Here is a 14,405-nt window from a genome sequence, read left to right on the forward strand (position 1 = left end):
CAGGTTCTCTCTCAGTGCAAATGCAACACTTGTGATCCAAAAGGTAGTGCAATGGGCAAAGCATTGCACCCTCAAATATGAGGTTCTAAGTTTGATTCCCCAGTACCTCATATGCCAGAGTGATGCTCAGCCTGGTTCTCACTCTCTTTTTCTTATCAATGTATAAATAAGTCATATATTTTTTAAAGAATTCTTTAATATTGCTACCAGGATCATCACTGGGTCTCAGTGTCTGCACAATGAATCCTCTGTTCCTGGCAACCATTTCTTTTTCTCTTCCTTTTCTCCTTTTTTTTGATAGAGACAGAAAGAAATGGAGATAGAAGAGAAATAGAGAGGATAAGAAAGAGACATCTAACTGCTTCACTGCTTATGAAGTTTCCCCCTTCAGGTGGGGAAGCCCCCCCCATCTATATCTTATTTTATTGCCACCAGGGTTATCCCTGAGACTTGGTTGCCAGCACAGAGTCCACACCAGCAGATGCTTCCCTACTCATGAAGCTTTCCTGCTGTAGATGGGGAACAGGGATTTGAACGCAGGTCCTTTCTTTCTTTCTTTTTTTTTTTTTTTTTTTTTAAGATTTTTATTTATTGATTCATGAGAAATAATAGGAAAGAAAGAAAGAACCAGACATCACTCTGATACATGTGCTGCCAGGGATTGAATTTAGGACCTCATGCCTGAGAGTCCAATGCCGTATCTGCTGTTCCGCCTTCCGGACCACAGTCCTTTCATGGGGACATGTGTCTGCTCTCCTGGCTCCCCGCCCCCCAAAATAATTTTAACAAGTAAGTGATCCAGTGTGGTGAAATCGCACAGGCCTGAAGTCCCAGCCCGGCAGGTGAAAGATTCAGTTGTCTTCCCACCTGCAGGGGAGTTGCTTCATTGAGGGGGGGGGGTCACTTCACAGGCAGTGAAGCAGGCCTGCAGGTGTCTTTCTCTCTCCCTCTCTGTCTTCCCCTCCTCTCTCCATTTCTCTCTGTCGTATCCAACAACGACAACATCAATAACTACAATAATCAAAAAAAAGAAAGAAAGATTCAGTTGTGCACAGCTGGGGTTCTCAGCAGAGGAGAACCCACTTTGATCAGACCTTCACCTGACCTGTGGCCATGTCTGCTGCTACTGACTTAGCAACTTGGGGGTGGGGGTGTTCCTCAGGCACTTTCCTTAGAAAACATTCACCTAAGTGACATAAATATCAACACTGATAAACATGCCTGCATGTGAACACCTGGCATGTTAGCAAGTGTGCAGACATGCTGATGAGGAAGAGGGGGAGGAAAGCAGAGTGGGCTGCTGGAGCTCACCTCTGACTTCTGTACCTCTGGGCATTTGGGGAGGCTCTGCAGAGGTCCCTGTCCCCTGCCTCTCCCATTTGCCAGGGTGCCACTCACGCTGCCTGTTTGTTTGCAGAGGCTCAACCAGGAGCTGCCTCTTAGCCTGGAGGAGCTGCAGCGTGTCTTCGATGCTCTGGATGCAGATGGCAATGGCCTTCTGACCCTGGAGGAGTTCACCCAGGGATTTAGTAAGTGCTAGGGCCCAGGATACATGTCTGCTTAAAGCTTCATAAAGCACACCTCCTGCTCCCCCCACCTCCATGTTCAGAGTCACAGGCTTTCCCACCTCCTCCAGAGGGATAAGTTGGGTCTTTTTTCTCTCATCTGCCTGGGCTGCTCTGTCCACATCCCCTACCCCAACTCCCATCCGAGGACAGCAGTCCAGAGGGGTTGGGGTAAAGACCAGAATGACAGAGTCCCAGATGAGACAGCCAGTCTCTCCACTCCCACTGGGTGACTGCTACCTCCCTGCAGCCCATCTGGCTGAGTCTTTTAGCTCAGGGGTACCAGCCACCAGAAGTGTTTCTAGAAGATTCCGACAGTCCAGTCATCCTCACAGATGAGGAAGGAGAACTGAGAACAGCACGGACATATTGATCAAGGAAGATTCTGGTCAGAAAAATCAACAGGCCCATCTTTCTATATATCTGCTGCCATACAAGGTGCCAGCTAGTCTAGTATTTGCCCTGATCCTAGAAGTTTATCACAGACAGGGGAGTGAGAATAAGCAGACAGAGGATGCAGAAAGGGCACCTGGAACTGTCCAGTAACTGGTCAGTGTTGGTGGTCAGTTGCTGAGTGTGGGGAAGAAAGAGTATTGTTTATTTGTGATTGATAATTGGTTACAGGACTGTAAGCTTACAGTGTACAGCTCCACACCACACCCACCACCAAAGCTTTGTGTCCCCACCCTCCCACCTCCCAAAGATAACTATCAGAGTTCTCATAAGTCTTACAGTTTGTTTGTTTTTGCAAATTCATATGTATCCGTTCTCTAGATTCCACACATAAGTCAAACAATCCCATAGTTCTCCTTTATCTCTATTAATTTCACTAAGAATAATCACCTACAGTTCCATTCATTTTACCCCCAAAGGACATAATACCATCTTTTTTGAATACAGAGTAGTAGTCTATGGAATATATATTCAATAACTTCTTTAGCCAATCATCTGTTGATGAGCATTTAGGCTTCTACCACTCATTGGATATTGTGAATAATGCAGGCATGAACATAGGAGTGCATATTTCCTTTCAGCTTAGTGGTTGAGTGTCTGTTGGATAAATGCCTAAGAGTAGTACTGCTGGATCATAACATAGTTCCATTTTTATTTGTTTAAGGACCATCCATACATTCTTCCAAATGGGGTGCACTGCTTGCATTCCCATCATCAATGGAGCAGAGTTCCCTTTTGGGGAAGAAAGAGTCTTGTTAAGGGATAGTATCAAATCGAGGCTGGGTCCTAAGTCAGATTTCCAAGGACCAATAAGCACAAAGGCGCTGCAGCCCCTGCTGTCCAGTCCTCCCCGCTATCCTCTCTGACAAAAATGCAATAAATGTTGCGAAGAGGTGGGTGGAGACACCAGTTTCAGAGCAAAGGTCTCTGTTTTCAGGGGCTCCCTTAGGACTGTACCTCTCACCCACACCCGATGCTATGCACTCCAGGTCACTTCTTCTTCAGTCAGGACCAGCCAGGCAGACCACCCCAGGAGAAGGTCTACCAGTCTCATGGGGACGAGGGTCTGGGGGACTTGGATGAGGACGAGGAAGCCCAGTTCCAGATGCTGATAGACAAACTTGGAGCCCAGAAGGTTCTGGAAGAGTAAGTGGGGACAGTGACATGGGGAGGGTAGTGCTGGCCTGGGAAGAGCCTCCCCTACCCCACTCAGCACTGACAAGCATTGAGGCCCCTAGACCGCTGCCAGTAGCCAGGCCTGCCCATGGGTGTGAGTGACACTGACTCCATGGGCTGTGCTCTTCTCTGAGGGCAGCACACCTGCTCCCCTGCTCTTCTATCTCACCTCACCCCCATCATTTATTAGCAACACAGGCTTTGGTTCCTTCCTGCTCCCCCAACAGCTCACACACCAGAGGGCTCTGCTGGCCTCCAGAGGCTTCAGGCCCCAGGCTTCCTGTCACAACCAGCCCAATGGCACCACCCTCTGCTGGCATTAACTCTGGACCTCCAGAGAAACAGAGCTGCCCAGCCCTGAACCTCAGCCCTCCCTACTCGGGTGTTCTCCAGCTGAGACACCCTAAAGGGAAACATTATGTATCATTCACGAATGTTGGGTATGCCCTGCACAATTGCTCACTTGGATAGTGAGCTGTTTTGTGAACTGTCCAAGGTTTGAACCTAGTTCCCACTGTATGGAAGGATGCTTCAGTGATATGGTGTGTGACTCCTTCCTGAGTCCCCTGCTGTCCAGTGTGTCCCCATGTGTTTCTGTTACTCTTCCTGGTGTCTGTGTTGGTTGGAAGGTATGTTCTGAGCCTGTCACTCTGTGTCCTTGTCTCTCCAATTGCCTCAGTCCCCTCCTGACTTCCTGTTTCTCTTATCCTGTATACTTATCTTTCAGACTTGTCCCTTCCTCCCTCCCACCCCCTTTTTTATTAGTGACTTAATGATTGACAAGACTGCTGGATAAGAGGGGTATAATTCCATACAGTTTCCAACACCAGAGTTCCATATCCCCTCCCCTCCATTGGAAGTTTCCCTAGTCTTTTAAAATTTTTTTATTATCTTTATTTATTGATTGGATAGAGACAGCCAAAAATCGAGAGGGGTGGGGAGATAGAGAGGAAGAGAGACCAAGAGACACCTGCAACACTGCTTTACCACTCAAAAGGCTTTCCTCCTGCAGGTTGGAACTAGGGGCTCAAACCCAGGTCTTTGTGGATTGTAACATGCGCTCAACCAGGTGCACCACCACCTGGCCCCCAGGCTCCCTACTCTTTATCCCCCAGGAGTATGGACCCAGGATCATTATGGGGTGCAGAAAGTGGAAGGTCTGACTTCTGTAATTGCTTCTCCACTGGACATGGGCATTGACAGATGGACCCATACCCTCAGCCTGTTTCTATATTTCCCTAGTGGGGCAGGGCTCTGGGGAGGTGCGTTTCCAGGACACATGGGTGAGTTTATCTGCCCAGGGAAGTCAGGTTGGCATCATGGTAGCATCTGCAACTTGGTGGCTGAAAAGCATTAAGATACAAAGCAGAAAAAATTACCTAATAATCAGGAAATCAGTGCAGCCTAGAATGTTCCTAGCTGTGACCATGGAGTACAAGCTCTGACTAACAGGGATGCAGAGGTTACACAGGCATCTGTGCTAAATATAAATAGACATGGTCCCTAGGTCAAATCGATGGAGTTTACAGTTAACAGTATTTATATACATTCCCCATATTTGGGAGCTACTCTCTGCCCTGATCCAGCTTTCTAGTCCTATTCCTAACTCTTGACATCATCTTCCTAGACAATACTTTTAGTGCACCTCCATGTTATCAGGCAGAAATTAGTAGAGTCATGGGCTCCTTAGAATCTACCTAAAATAGACTTCCTAGCTTCTTTCAACATGAAGACCCCAAAATTCATCTGCTATATACTTACCCCATTCCATTCTTGTCACCCACCTGTTATTCCTTGTGCTACCAGCCCACCATGAGGGGTTGCAGTCTCTCTTACTCCCCACAGTGACCATTGCTTCCATCAGATGGGGCACCCATATGACTCAGCTGTGAGAACTGTCCTTCCTGGAGTGACACTCCCCCCCTCCTTTGTCCTTACATGCACTGAGCTTCTCTCCTCCTCCCCCTTTTTCCTGGCATCCCAAGATGCTCCTGGCAGGTGGTTGTGCGTGTCCAGGCCCAGCGCATTATGCGTGAGAGGGTGAGCCAGACATCCCTTGCTTTGAGTTCTGACTCCCTGATTCATGGCCAAGTAACCCCAGACAGCTCAATTCCCCTGACTCTATCCTCCAGAAGGTGCCTTGAGTGTATCAAGCACTCACTCAATGTCAGCACTCTGATGCCACTGCTGTGGGTCTTTCCTCTGTGTGGGGACCTCCATGCCCCCCACAAGACCTCCTTCTCACTCACCCACAGCAGTGCCTTTTTCCTTTTTTTGTTTTCTAGTGAAATCCATGTCAAGCAGCTCTGGTTCCAGCTGAGGAAGTGCAAACCTCACCTGCTGTCCAGCTTTAGCGACTTCCTGAGCACCGTCTTCTCCCAGCTTCACCAGGTCTGTGAGGAGAAGGACAGGCTGGAGTGTGCCCTGCAGAGGTAGGTTCCTGTCTCAGCACGGCCTGTGTACCTTTTGCACCCTGTGGGGCACACACCCTGCATGCTCTCATGCCCACTTTCCTCCATATTTTCTGCCAGTGGACTGAGGCCTGCAGCAGTCATTCTCTCTCTTTCACTCAGCACTCTGTGTGTGTGTGTGTGTGTGTGTGTGTGTGTGTGTGTGTGTGTGTGTGTGTGTGTGTGCAGAGAGAGAGGGAAGAGAGAGAGAGAGAGAGAGAGAGACTACAGCTTCCTTCAATGAAGTAGGACCAGACTAGAACCTGGGTCACACGCATAGCAAAACAGCACACTTGGAAGTGAGCTGTTTTGCCAACCCATCATACACACACACACACACACACACACACACACACACACACACACACACACACTTTTGGTTTTTTTTATAGAGCACAGTTCAGATCTGGCTTATGGTGGTTCAGAGAACTGAAGCTGGGACTTTGGCACCTCAGGCATGAGAGTTTGTTGAAGAACCATTATGCTGTCTCTTAAGCACCTCAATCCATTTTTAAAAATATTTATTTATTTATTCACTTTTGTTGCCCTTGTTTTATTGTTGAGTTATTGTTGTTGTTGTCATTGTTGGATAGGACAGAGAGAAATGGAGACAGGAGGGGAAGACAGAGAGAGGGGGAGAGAAAGATAAGACACCTGCAGACCTGCTTCACCGCTTGTGAAGCGACACCCCTGCAGGTAGGGAGCCACGGGCTCGAACCAGGATCCTTATGCTGGTCCTTGTGCTTTGTGCCACCTGCCCGACTCCCTTTTTTTTTTAATATTTATTTATTCCCTTTTGTTGTCCTTGTTGTTTTATTGTTATAGTTAACCTCAATCCATTTTTAAAGATACATATTTTTAATTATTACCTTTTTCCCCAGAGCCCTACTCAGTTCTGGCTTATGGTAGTACAGGGAATTGAACCTGGGACTTGGGGGCTCTCTTTGTAGAACTGTTCTCCTCCATCATATTCCCCCCCCCACCATTTTATTAGATAGGACAAAGAGAAATTGAAAGAGAAGGGGGAGATGGAGAGGGAGAAAGATAGACACTTGCAGACCTGTTTCACCACTTCCACTTTGAAGCATTTCCCTTGCAGGTGCGGAGCCAGGGGCTTGAACCCAGATCCTTGCACTGGTCCTTGCGTTTCATACTATGTGTGCTTAACCTGGTGTGCCACCACCTGGCGCTCCCACCATACATTTTAAAATCCCTGCTCACAATGACCAGCACTTGCTAGATGCTGGGCACTGCTTTAATTGCTTCATATATGCTGACTCACTAGGCCAATTTATTGTGATTCACATTCACAGGTGAGGAAGCCAAGGCTTTCAGGGATGTGATCTCCTGAACTTTGACCTCTCCTGCTGTCAGACCACAGCATTCTTCTTTGCCCCAAGGCCTATTAATGATAAGTGATTTCCACTAGGTTGAAGAAGCAGGGCTCAGTTTACCTTTTGGCCACATTAGCTGCTGCAAACGACCTGCAAGTGACCTTAGTTGGGGGGAGGGGGCAGACCAGACTGTTGTGACAAATCCCCTGCTACTGTGATGTGACCCCACCACTCAGCAGACTCTTACCCCAGAGGCCATGGGCTAAGGCTCAGAGGACCCTCCCCTCTCATAGTCAGCACCCTGTTCAGCCTTGACTGCTGTTGCCCAGAGGCTGGTGTGTTGACACACACCAGCACCCACCTGAAGCCTCAGTGTCTGAGGATGATCTAGCTGCAGTTTAGTGAGGTTCGTGGGCTTGATGGTTGTCAGTACTTGTTATTTTGGGGGGAGACTTTGCTGTTTGCTGTTGGTCCATAGCTGCCAAATGATAAATGATTTCTAGGCCCCCACCTTTTGTTTCCTTTGAAAGATTTATTTATTTTAAAATCTTTTAAATTAATTTATTATTAAATAGAGACAAGAGAGAGGGAATTGAGAGGGGAGGAGGAGATAAAGAGGGAAAGCTTTCCCCCGCTGCAGATGAGGACCAGGGGCTTAAACCAGGTCCCTGACACTCTCATGTATGCGCTTAACTTGGTGTGCCACTGACAGGCTGGGGGTGAGAGGAGAGCCCAGCACCCTTCCTTACCCTGGAGGGCACAGACTCAGGTAGGTGGCACCTCATACCTGAGTCCTCCAGGGCTCCGTGGGTGGCAGAGGTGAGGCCAGCCTGGACACAGGGCTGCACTTTGTGAAACACGCCTTGGGCAAGGCTGTCACCTGCTCAGGTGTGGCTGGGATGCAGGCCTGGGGAAGCACAGCAGCATGTGAGGGTGCATCTGCAATCCATCTGGGTGCAGAGGTTTGCTCAGAATCTGCAGGGGTCCTCAGGAGCCCACAGGCCATGTGTCCCTCCATGTTGAGGCTTCCCAGCTGAGCTTCCTGGGGCTATGCTCAGCCCCTCTGCTGGAGTGCCTTAGAGAAGCGAACATAGTGTCCAGTTTATGCACAGCTCCTTGTGGGCCAGCTGTCTGCACACCACTCCGAGACACTTCTTATCTCCTGCCTCCCTTCATCTGCTCTCACAGTGGCTGGGTGAGGTACTTAGGGACCTTCGGAAAGGGGCCTTTGGAACTCAGTGGGGGAGACAAATTTATGAGCACTAGGGACTAGAGGAAGCCCAGTTTCACTGGAGGAGAGCTAAAAATGTGCTGGGGAGAGGCTTCCAAGGTCCTGAGGGAGGAGGAGGAGAGGGAAAGGGAGTGTTAAAGGGTTAAGGAGGGGAATAGCCTCTGTCCCCATTCTGAGAGTTCACCATATAGTAATCTTAGTGAATTGATAAAAGAATATGATTATTCAGGTAAATTAAACTTTTATTGAAAACAAAACATGTTAGAGAAAGAGAGTGAGAGAGAAAGAGAGAAGATGACTCACAAGCTTTATGGCCACATGGTGGTCCCAGGAGAGAGCGAGCAAGAGAGCAAAGGAAGAGACTTCCATGATACTGTCTGAGCTGAAAGAGAGAGAGCAAGAGAGCCTGAACCCACTGTTTCTGGGCTATAAACTCAAAACCCCGCCTACACCTCCCAAGCCACACCTGTAACCACTCCCATTTCTGGATGGTCCTTCTCTCCCTCAACAGGAGGAGGAAGGGGAGCAGGAGAGGGAGGAAAAGGGAGGGGAGGGGAGGGGGAGGAGAAGGAGAAAGGGAGGAGGATGATAGAGAAGGGGTTGAGGGGCTGCTTCTATTTGGTAGAAGCCATGAGTCAAATACAGGTTTGCCTCTTAGCTGCCATTTCCTGGCTGTGTGACTTCAGCCAAGTTCCTGAGCCTCTCTGACTCTATTTATTTATTTATTTTTACCAGAGCACTGCTCAGCTCTGGTTTATGGTAGTGCAGGGGATTGAACCAGGGGCTTTACATGAGAGTCTCTTTGCATAACCATTATGCTACCTACCCCTGCCCCTCTCTGACTCTCTTAACTTCTTTATCTGTAAGGACATGGTGGCAACGGTATCTCCTAGAGTTGTGAGTGTTAAATACTGTGATGGTTGTGAGCATTTGGAACCCTGTTGGCACACATGAATTATCTGATGAACAGTGAAACAATCTTTTTTTTTTTTTAAGTAAATGCATTTGTCAGTCTGAAAAAATGCACCTGGCAGACATGGAAAGTTTGCACCCTGATGCAATCAGAGGTGAAGCACAAGCACCTTTTTATCCTCCCAGACAATCTGATGTGGGCTCTTGCTTGTCTGAATAAAGACCATCAATCAGAAGCTTCTCGGAAATGCAGAATTTCAGGCCTTGGCCTGGCTCTGTCAAGCTGCATTATATATTTTTTTTTCTAGCCAAAGCCCTGCTCAGTTCTGGCTTATGGTAGTGCTGGAGATGGAAGCTGGGGCTCTGGAGCCATTACATAAGCATTACGCCTTCTCCCCAGCTCTGGTGTAATGTTTCCTCTCCAGATGACCACTTATTACTAAGGGCTGGCCACAGGGCTATAAGGCTGCAGTTAATGAGCACTTGCTCTTTGCTGAGCAAATGGCACACCGGGCCCCCATCTTTGAGGTGTTTATGATGAGGCAGAACTTGTTCCCATAAAAGCTCCTCCACATAATCACACAGGAAATCCCGTTGTGGAAACACTGGCGGTGGCTGGGGCCTCTGCTCTCACCTCCTTTTGCAAGTCCACACCTCTTCACCCCCCTCTCTCACACAAGGTCAGGGGACTGACCATCTGGCCTCCACCAGGTCAGGCAGGATATGGACTTCCTGTTCGGACCCCCAGCTGGGACATGCTTCTTAGGAATCCTTTTTCTTTTTATTGCTTTTTTTTTTTTTTAAGTGATTTAATGATTAACAAGATTGTGGAATAAGGGGAGGTATAACTCCATACAATTCCCACCACCAGAGTTCTGTATCTCATCCCCTCCATTGGAAGATTACTTTTTTTTTTTTTTTTTGCCTCTAGGGTTATTTCTGGGGCTTGGTGCCTGCAACTGTGAACACACTGCTCCTAGAGGTCATTTTTCCCATTTTTGTTGTGTTTATTGTGCTGGAAGTTTCCTTATTCTTTATCCCTCTGGGAGTATGGACCAAAGATCTTTCTGGGGTGCAGAAGGTGGGAGGCCTGGCTTCTGTAATTGCTTCTCCACTGGACATGAGCATTGGCAGGTTGATCTATACCCCCAGCCTGTTTCTATCTTTCCCTAGTGGGGTGGGCTCTCGGGAGGTGGTGTTCTGGGACACATCGGTGAGGTCATCTGCCCAGGGAAGTCAGGCTAGTGTCATGGTAGCATCTGCAACTTGGTGACTGAAAAGTGGTAATATGTAAAGCAGAGGGAGTCGGGCGGTAGCGCAGCAGGTTAAGTGCAAGTTGCGCAAGGCACAAGGACAGGTGTAAGGATCCTGGTTTGAGCCCCCGGCTCCCCACCTGCAGGGGAGTCGTTTCACAGGCGGTGAAGCAGGTCTGCAGGTGTCTATCTTTCTCTCCCCCTCTCTGTCTTCCCCTCCTCTTTCCATTTCTCTCTGTCCTATCCAACAATGACGACATCAATAACAACAATAATAACTACAACAATGAAAAACAATAAGGCCAACAAAGTGGGGGGGAAGTATGGTTTCTTCACTTTCTCATCAATCAATAAATTTTTTTTTCCTCCAGGGTTATTGCTGGGCTTGGTGCCTGCACCATGAATCCACCGCTCCTAGAGGCCATTTTTTCCCCCTTTTGTTGCCCTTGTTGCCGTAGCCTCATTGTGGTTATTATTATTACCATTGTGATGTTGTTTGTTGTTGGATAGGACAGAAAGAAATGGAGAGAGGAGGGGAAGACAGAGAGGGGGAGAGAAAGATAGACACCTGCAGACCTGCTTCACCACCTGTGAAGTAACTCCCTTGCAGGTGGGGAGCCGGGGGCTCGAACCGGGATCCTTACTGTGGTCCTTGTGCTTTGCGCCACATGCGCTTAACCCACTACGCCACTGCCCGACCCCCAATAAATAAAATTTTTAAATAGATGTAAAGCAGAACAAATTTTTTAATAATCAGGAGCCTAAAGGTAAAAATAGAGCAGATGAGGTGGGGCAGGCAGTGGTGCACATGGTTCAGCATACATAGTGTGAAGCACAAGGATCTGGGTTTGAGCCCCTGGTTCATGACATTAGTAATTTTTGCTTCAGCCTGATAGCTAACATGCAGGTGGACTAAAAGTACTGTCTGGGATGATGGTGTCAAAGTGGAAAATAGGACTAGAAAGCTGGATCGGGGCAGAGAGTAGCTGCCAAACATGAGGAAAGTATATAAATACTGTTAACTGTAAGCCCCATCAAGCTGACCTAGAGCCCATATCTGTTCATATTTAGCACAGCGAGTAAGAGAGATCTACCTAGTTTCTACTTCCCAGTAACCTCCAGGTTTGTGGAGGGAAGAGGATACAGCCAGGTTAAGTGCTTTGGGAGAGCTCCTTACAGCTAGGTGAGGAGACCCACCCTCTGGGCATAGTCAGGGATAACCAGACCCTGCTGACCCACAGCCAAGCGTCACATTTGGTGTTTGCTAGCTGCATCCTTAGGAGCCAGGGGAGGCACAGGTCTGGGAGAACAGTCTGCCACCTCATTGTTCTTTGGACAGAAGTCTAAGCATCTCGGATTTGAGTCTGAATCCTGGGCTCAGTGTTTAACCCGGATGTGTCACCACTGAGGGGTTGAGGTAAAGGACGAGTTTGAGGCAGTTCTCCCAGAGCTTCCTGAGTGGGTCGGTGAGGGGTTGCACAGGGGAGGGGCAGCTCCCTACTGTGAAGGTGAGGGGGGTTTGGTGTCTCTGAGACTCTCCCCTCTGCATCTGCCACACAGAGGTTCACAGGACCTGCTGTTGTAGCACATGGGTGTGGTGAGAGCTAGACAGAGCATTAATGGGACCTCAGAATTAGGATTTCCTTTGCTGTGAAAAGCATGCTTCCTTCCAGTTCCCTTTTCCAGGGAAAAATAAAAGCTTGCGGTGTCCCAGGAAGGAACAGCAGGGTAATGTGGGTTCCAGCCTTTAGTCAGAATGGCTGGGGGTGCAGAAGCCAGTCCACATGGTCTGGGACGGGGGTCTGAGGCTGCATGCATAGACACTCCTAAGGGACCCTGATCAGAGTTGGACTCTGCCAGATATGTTGACCTGGTTGGGCTTCTCACCAAGATCTTACTGGAGGCTGGGATGGGATGGATCAGGCTGTGTATGGGGAGTGCTTGGAGGTCTTTGAAGAAAAAACACTTTCTAGATCAAAGGTGGCCATGAGCTGTGTTCTGCCCACCCAGTCCTCTGTGAACCCCTCCCTGGCTGTCTGCTCCGTATGCACTTGGACCTGAAAAGCTCAGCAACACTCCCAGGCCCTTGTGGACCATAGCCCTTGCCTCCTTCTCCAACTGCATTAGGCCTCAGGTGGTGTCTTGACAGCTTGGAGGCTCTGGAATTTCAGCCCCTGTCAAGCCACTGCCAGGTACTATCTGTCCTGAGTAACTTACCTGGACTCTGGGACAGTATCCAGACAAAAAAAGCATGAATGAATGAATGACCCAAGAGGCAGTCCCCACTGTGATCCCCAGAATCCTGCCTCAAACATGAGTGTTGGTTCTCTGTGATGGGCAGCTTCAGGGGCATGGGAGCCTGTGGGGACAAGGGCATCATTTCCTTGGTCTTTCCACCAAGTAGGGTAATTAAGTATCATCTCTATGGTACATGGCCCTTACATGCCAGCTGTGAAGGACCTTAGTGATGTGGTCCAGTGTTAGCTAGCTTCAGAATGATCACAGAATCTTTTTTTAAGAGAGAGAGAGAGAGAAAGTATGTGTAAGAGAGAGGAGAAGAGAGAGAGAGAGAATGAGGAGAAAGAGAACCAGAGCATCACTCTTGGCACATGCAGTGTCAGGAACCAAACTCAGGGCCTCATGCTTGAAAGTTCAATGCCTTATCCACTCCACCACCTCCTGGGACACTTGGAAGTAATATTAGGTATGGGTTGCCTTAGAAAAGAAGAGAGGGGGGTTAACTGCACTTGGCATGAAGCACAAGGACCGGCGTGAGTATCCTGGTTCGAGCCCCAGGATCCCTACGTGTAGGGGAGTTGCTTCACAGGCGGTGAGGCAGTTCTGCAGCCACCAAGTTGCAGATGCTACCACGATGCCAACCTGACTTCCCCAGACAGGGGACCTAACCAATGTGCCATAGACCCGCCCCACCTCTCCAGAGCCTGTTCCACTAGGGAAAGATAAGAATAGGCTGGGAGTCTGGATCGACCTGTCAACGTCCATGTTCGGTGGAGAAGCAATTACAGAAGCCAGACCTTCCACCTTCTGTACCCCATAATGACCTTGTGTTCATGATTTCAAAAGGATAAATAATAGGAAAGCTTTTAAGGGAGGGAATGGAATATGGAACTCTGGTGATGTTAACTGTGTGGAATTGTATCCCTATTATTCTATGGTCTTGTCAATATTTTTTATTTTATAAATAAAATATATTAAAAAAAAAAGATGAGAGCAGGACCATAGGAAAAATGGGCAAATATATAAATATAGATAGATAGGTAGATAAATATAGCTATAGACTAACAGTCAACCCTATCTGTGACTTTGGCAAAACTGCCATAGCTTCCAGTGGTGGGAATGATGACACAGGACTCTAGTGGTGGGAACAGTGTGGAATTATATCCCTGTTATCATATAATTTTGTAAATCAATATTAAATCTTTAATAGAAAAAAAGATAGATTTCAAGGTCCCTCCTCTAAAGAGCCTAAGTCTTGTGAAGCAGGCCCAGGAGTCCAGGACTCAGCATATGTCCCAACAGGCAGCCGCCAGCCACACCTTGGACACTCTGCTCCAGCCAGCAGTTCCCCAGTGTGTCAGCCTGCAAAATGGTCATGGTGAAGTGTCCTTTCAGCCTGTAATTCTGGACCTGCTCTGAGGGTAGGGACAAGGATTTCTCACCCTGGCATGGTCATGACTATGTGTCCTGTGGGCCTGTCATTATCTGGGGAGGAAGTAACACTGTCAACTCTGCCCCCAGGGTGGCTTGAAAGGTGAGGACCTTTCAGCATGCACAACAGCGTGATTTGTAAACCTGGCAGGTGAAAAATGGTTTCCTTGATAGGGTGCGATAAAGCTCAAAGTTGCTTTATACAAGGCAGCAGAATCTAACTGGGGAGAAACCATCCATCTTGAAAATCTTATCGACGATTTCACAGCCTCTGCAGGATTGTCACACACTTAGCTCTCCTCTCTCTGTGTGTGAGGCACAGAGACAGAGACAGAGACAGAGACAGAAAAGTAATCAGAGAT

General features: G+C 48.3%; 1 protein-coding gene across 4 annotated transcripts in view; it reads left to right on the forward strand.

Moving 5' to 3' along the window:
• CRACR2A (calcium release activated channel regulator 2A) overlaps positions 1–14,405 on the forward strand; it is a 237,888-nt gene that overhangs the window by 158,847 nt on the left and 64,636 nt on the right. For all 4 annotated transcript variants that reach the window (XM_060190258.1, XM_060190257.1, XM_060190259.1 and 1 more), the window contains exons 3-5: positions 1,418–1,529; positions 3,008–3,164; positions 5,480–5,626. In XM_060190258.1, coding sequence (XP_060046241.1) covers positions 1,418–1,529; positions 3,008–3,164; positions 5,480–5,626 — 416 coding nt within the window. The remainder of the gene's footprint in view (positions 1–1,417; positions 1,530–3,007; positions 3,165–5,479; positions 5,627–14,405) is intronic.

This window comes from Erinaceus europaeus, chromosome 4 (assembly GCF_950295315.1).
Source record: "Erinaceus europaeus chromosome 4, mEriEur2.1, whole genome shotgun sequence".
NCBI lineage: Eukaryota > Metazoa > Chordata > Mammalia > Eulipotyphla > Erinaceidae > Erinaceus > Erinaceus europaeus.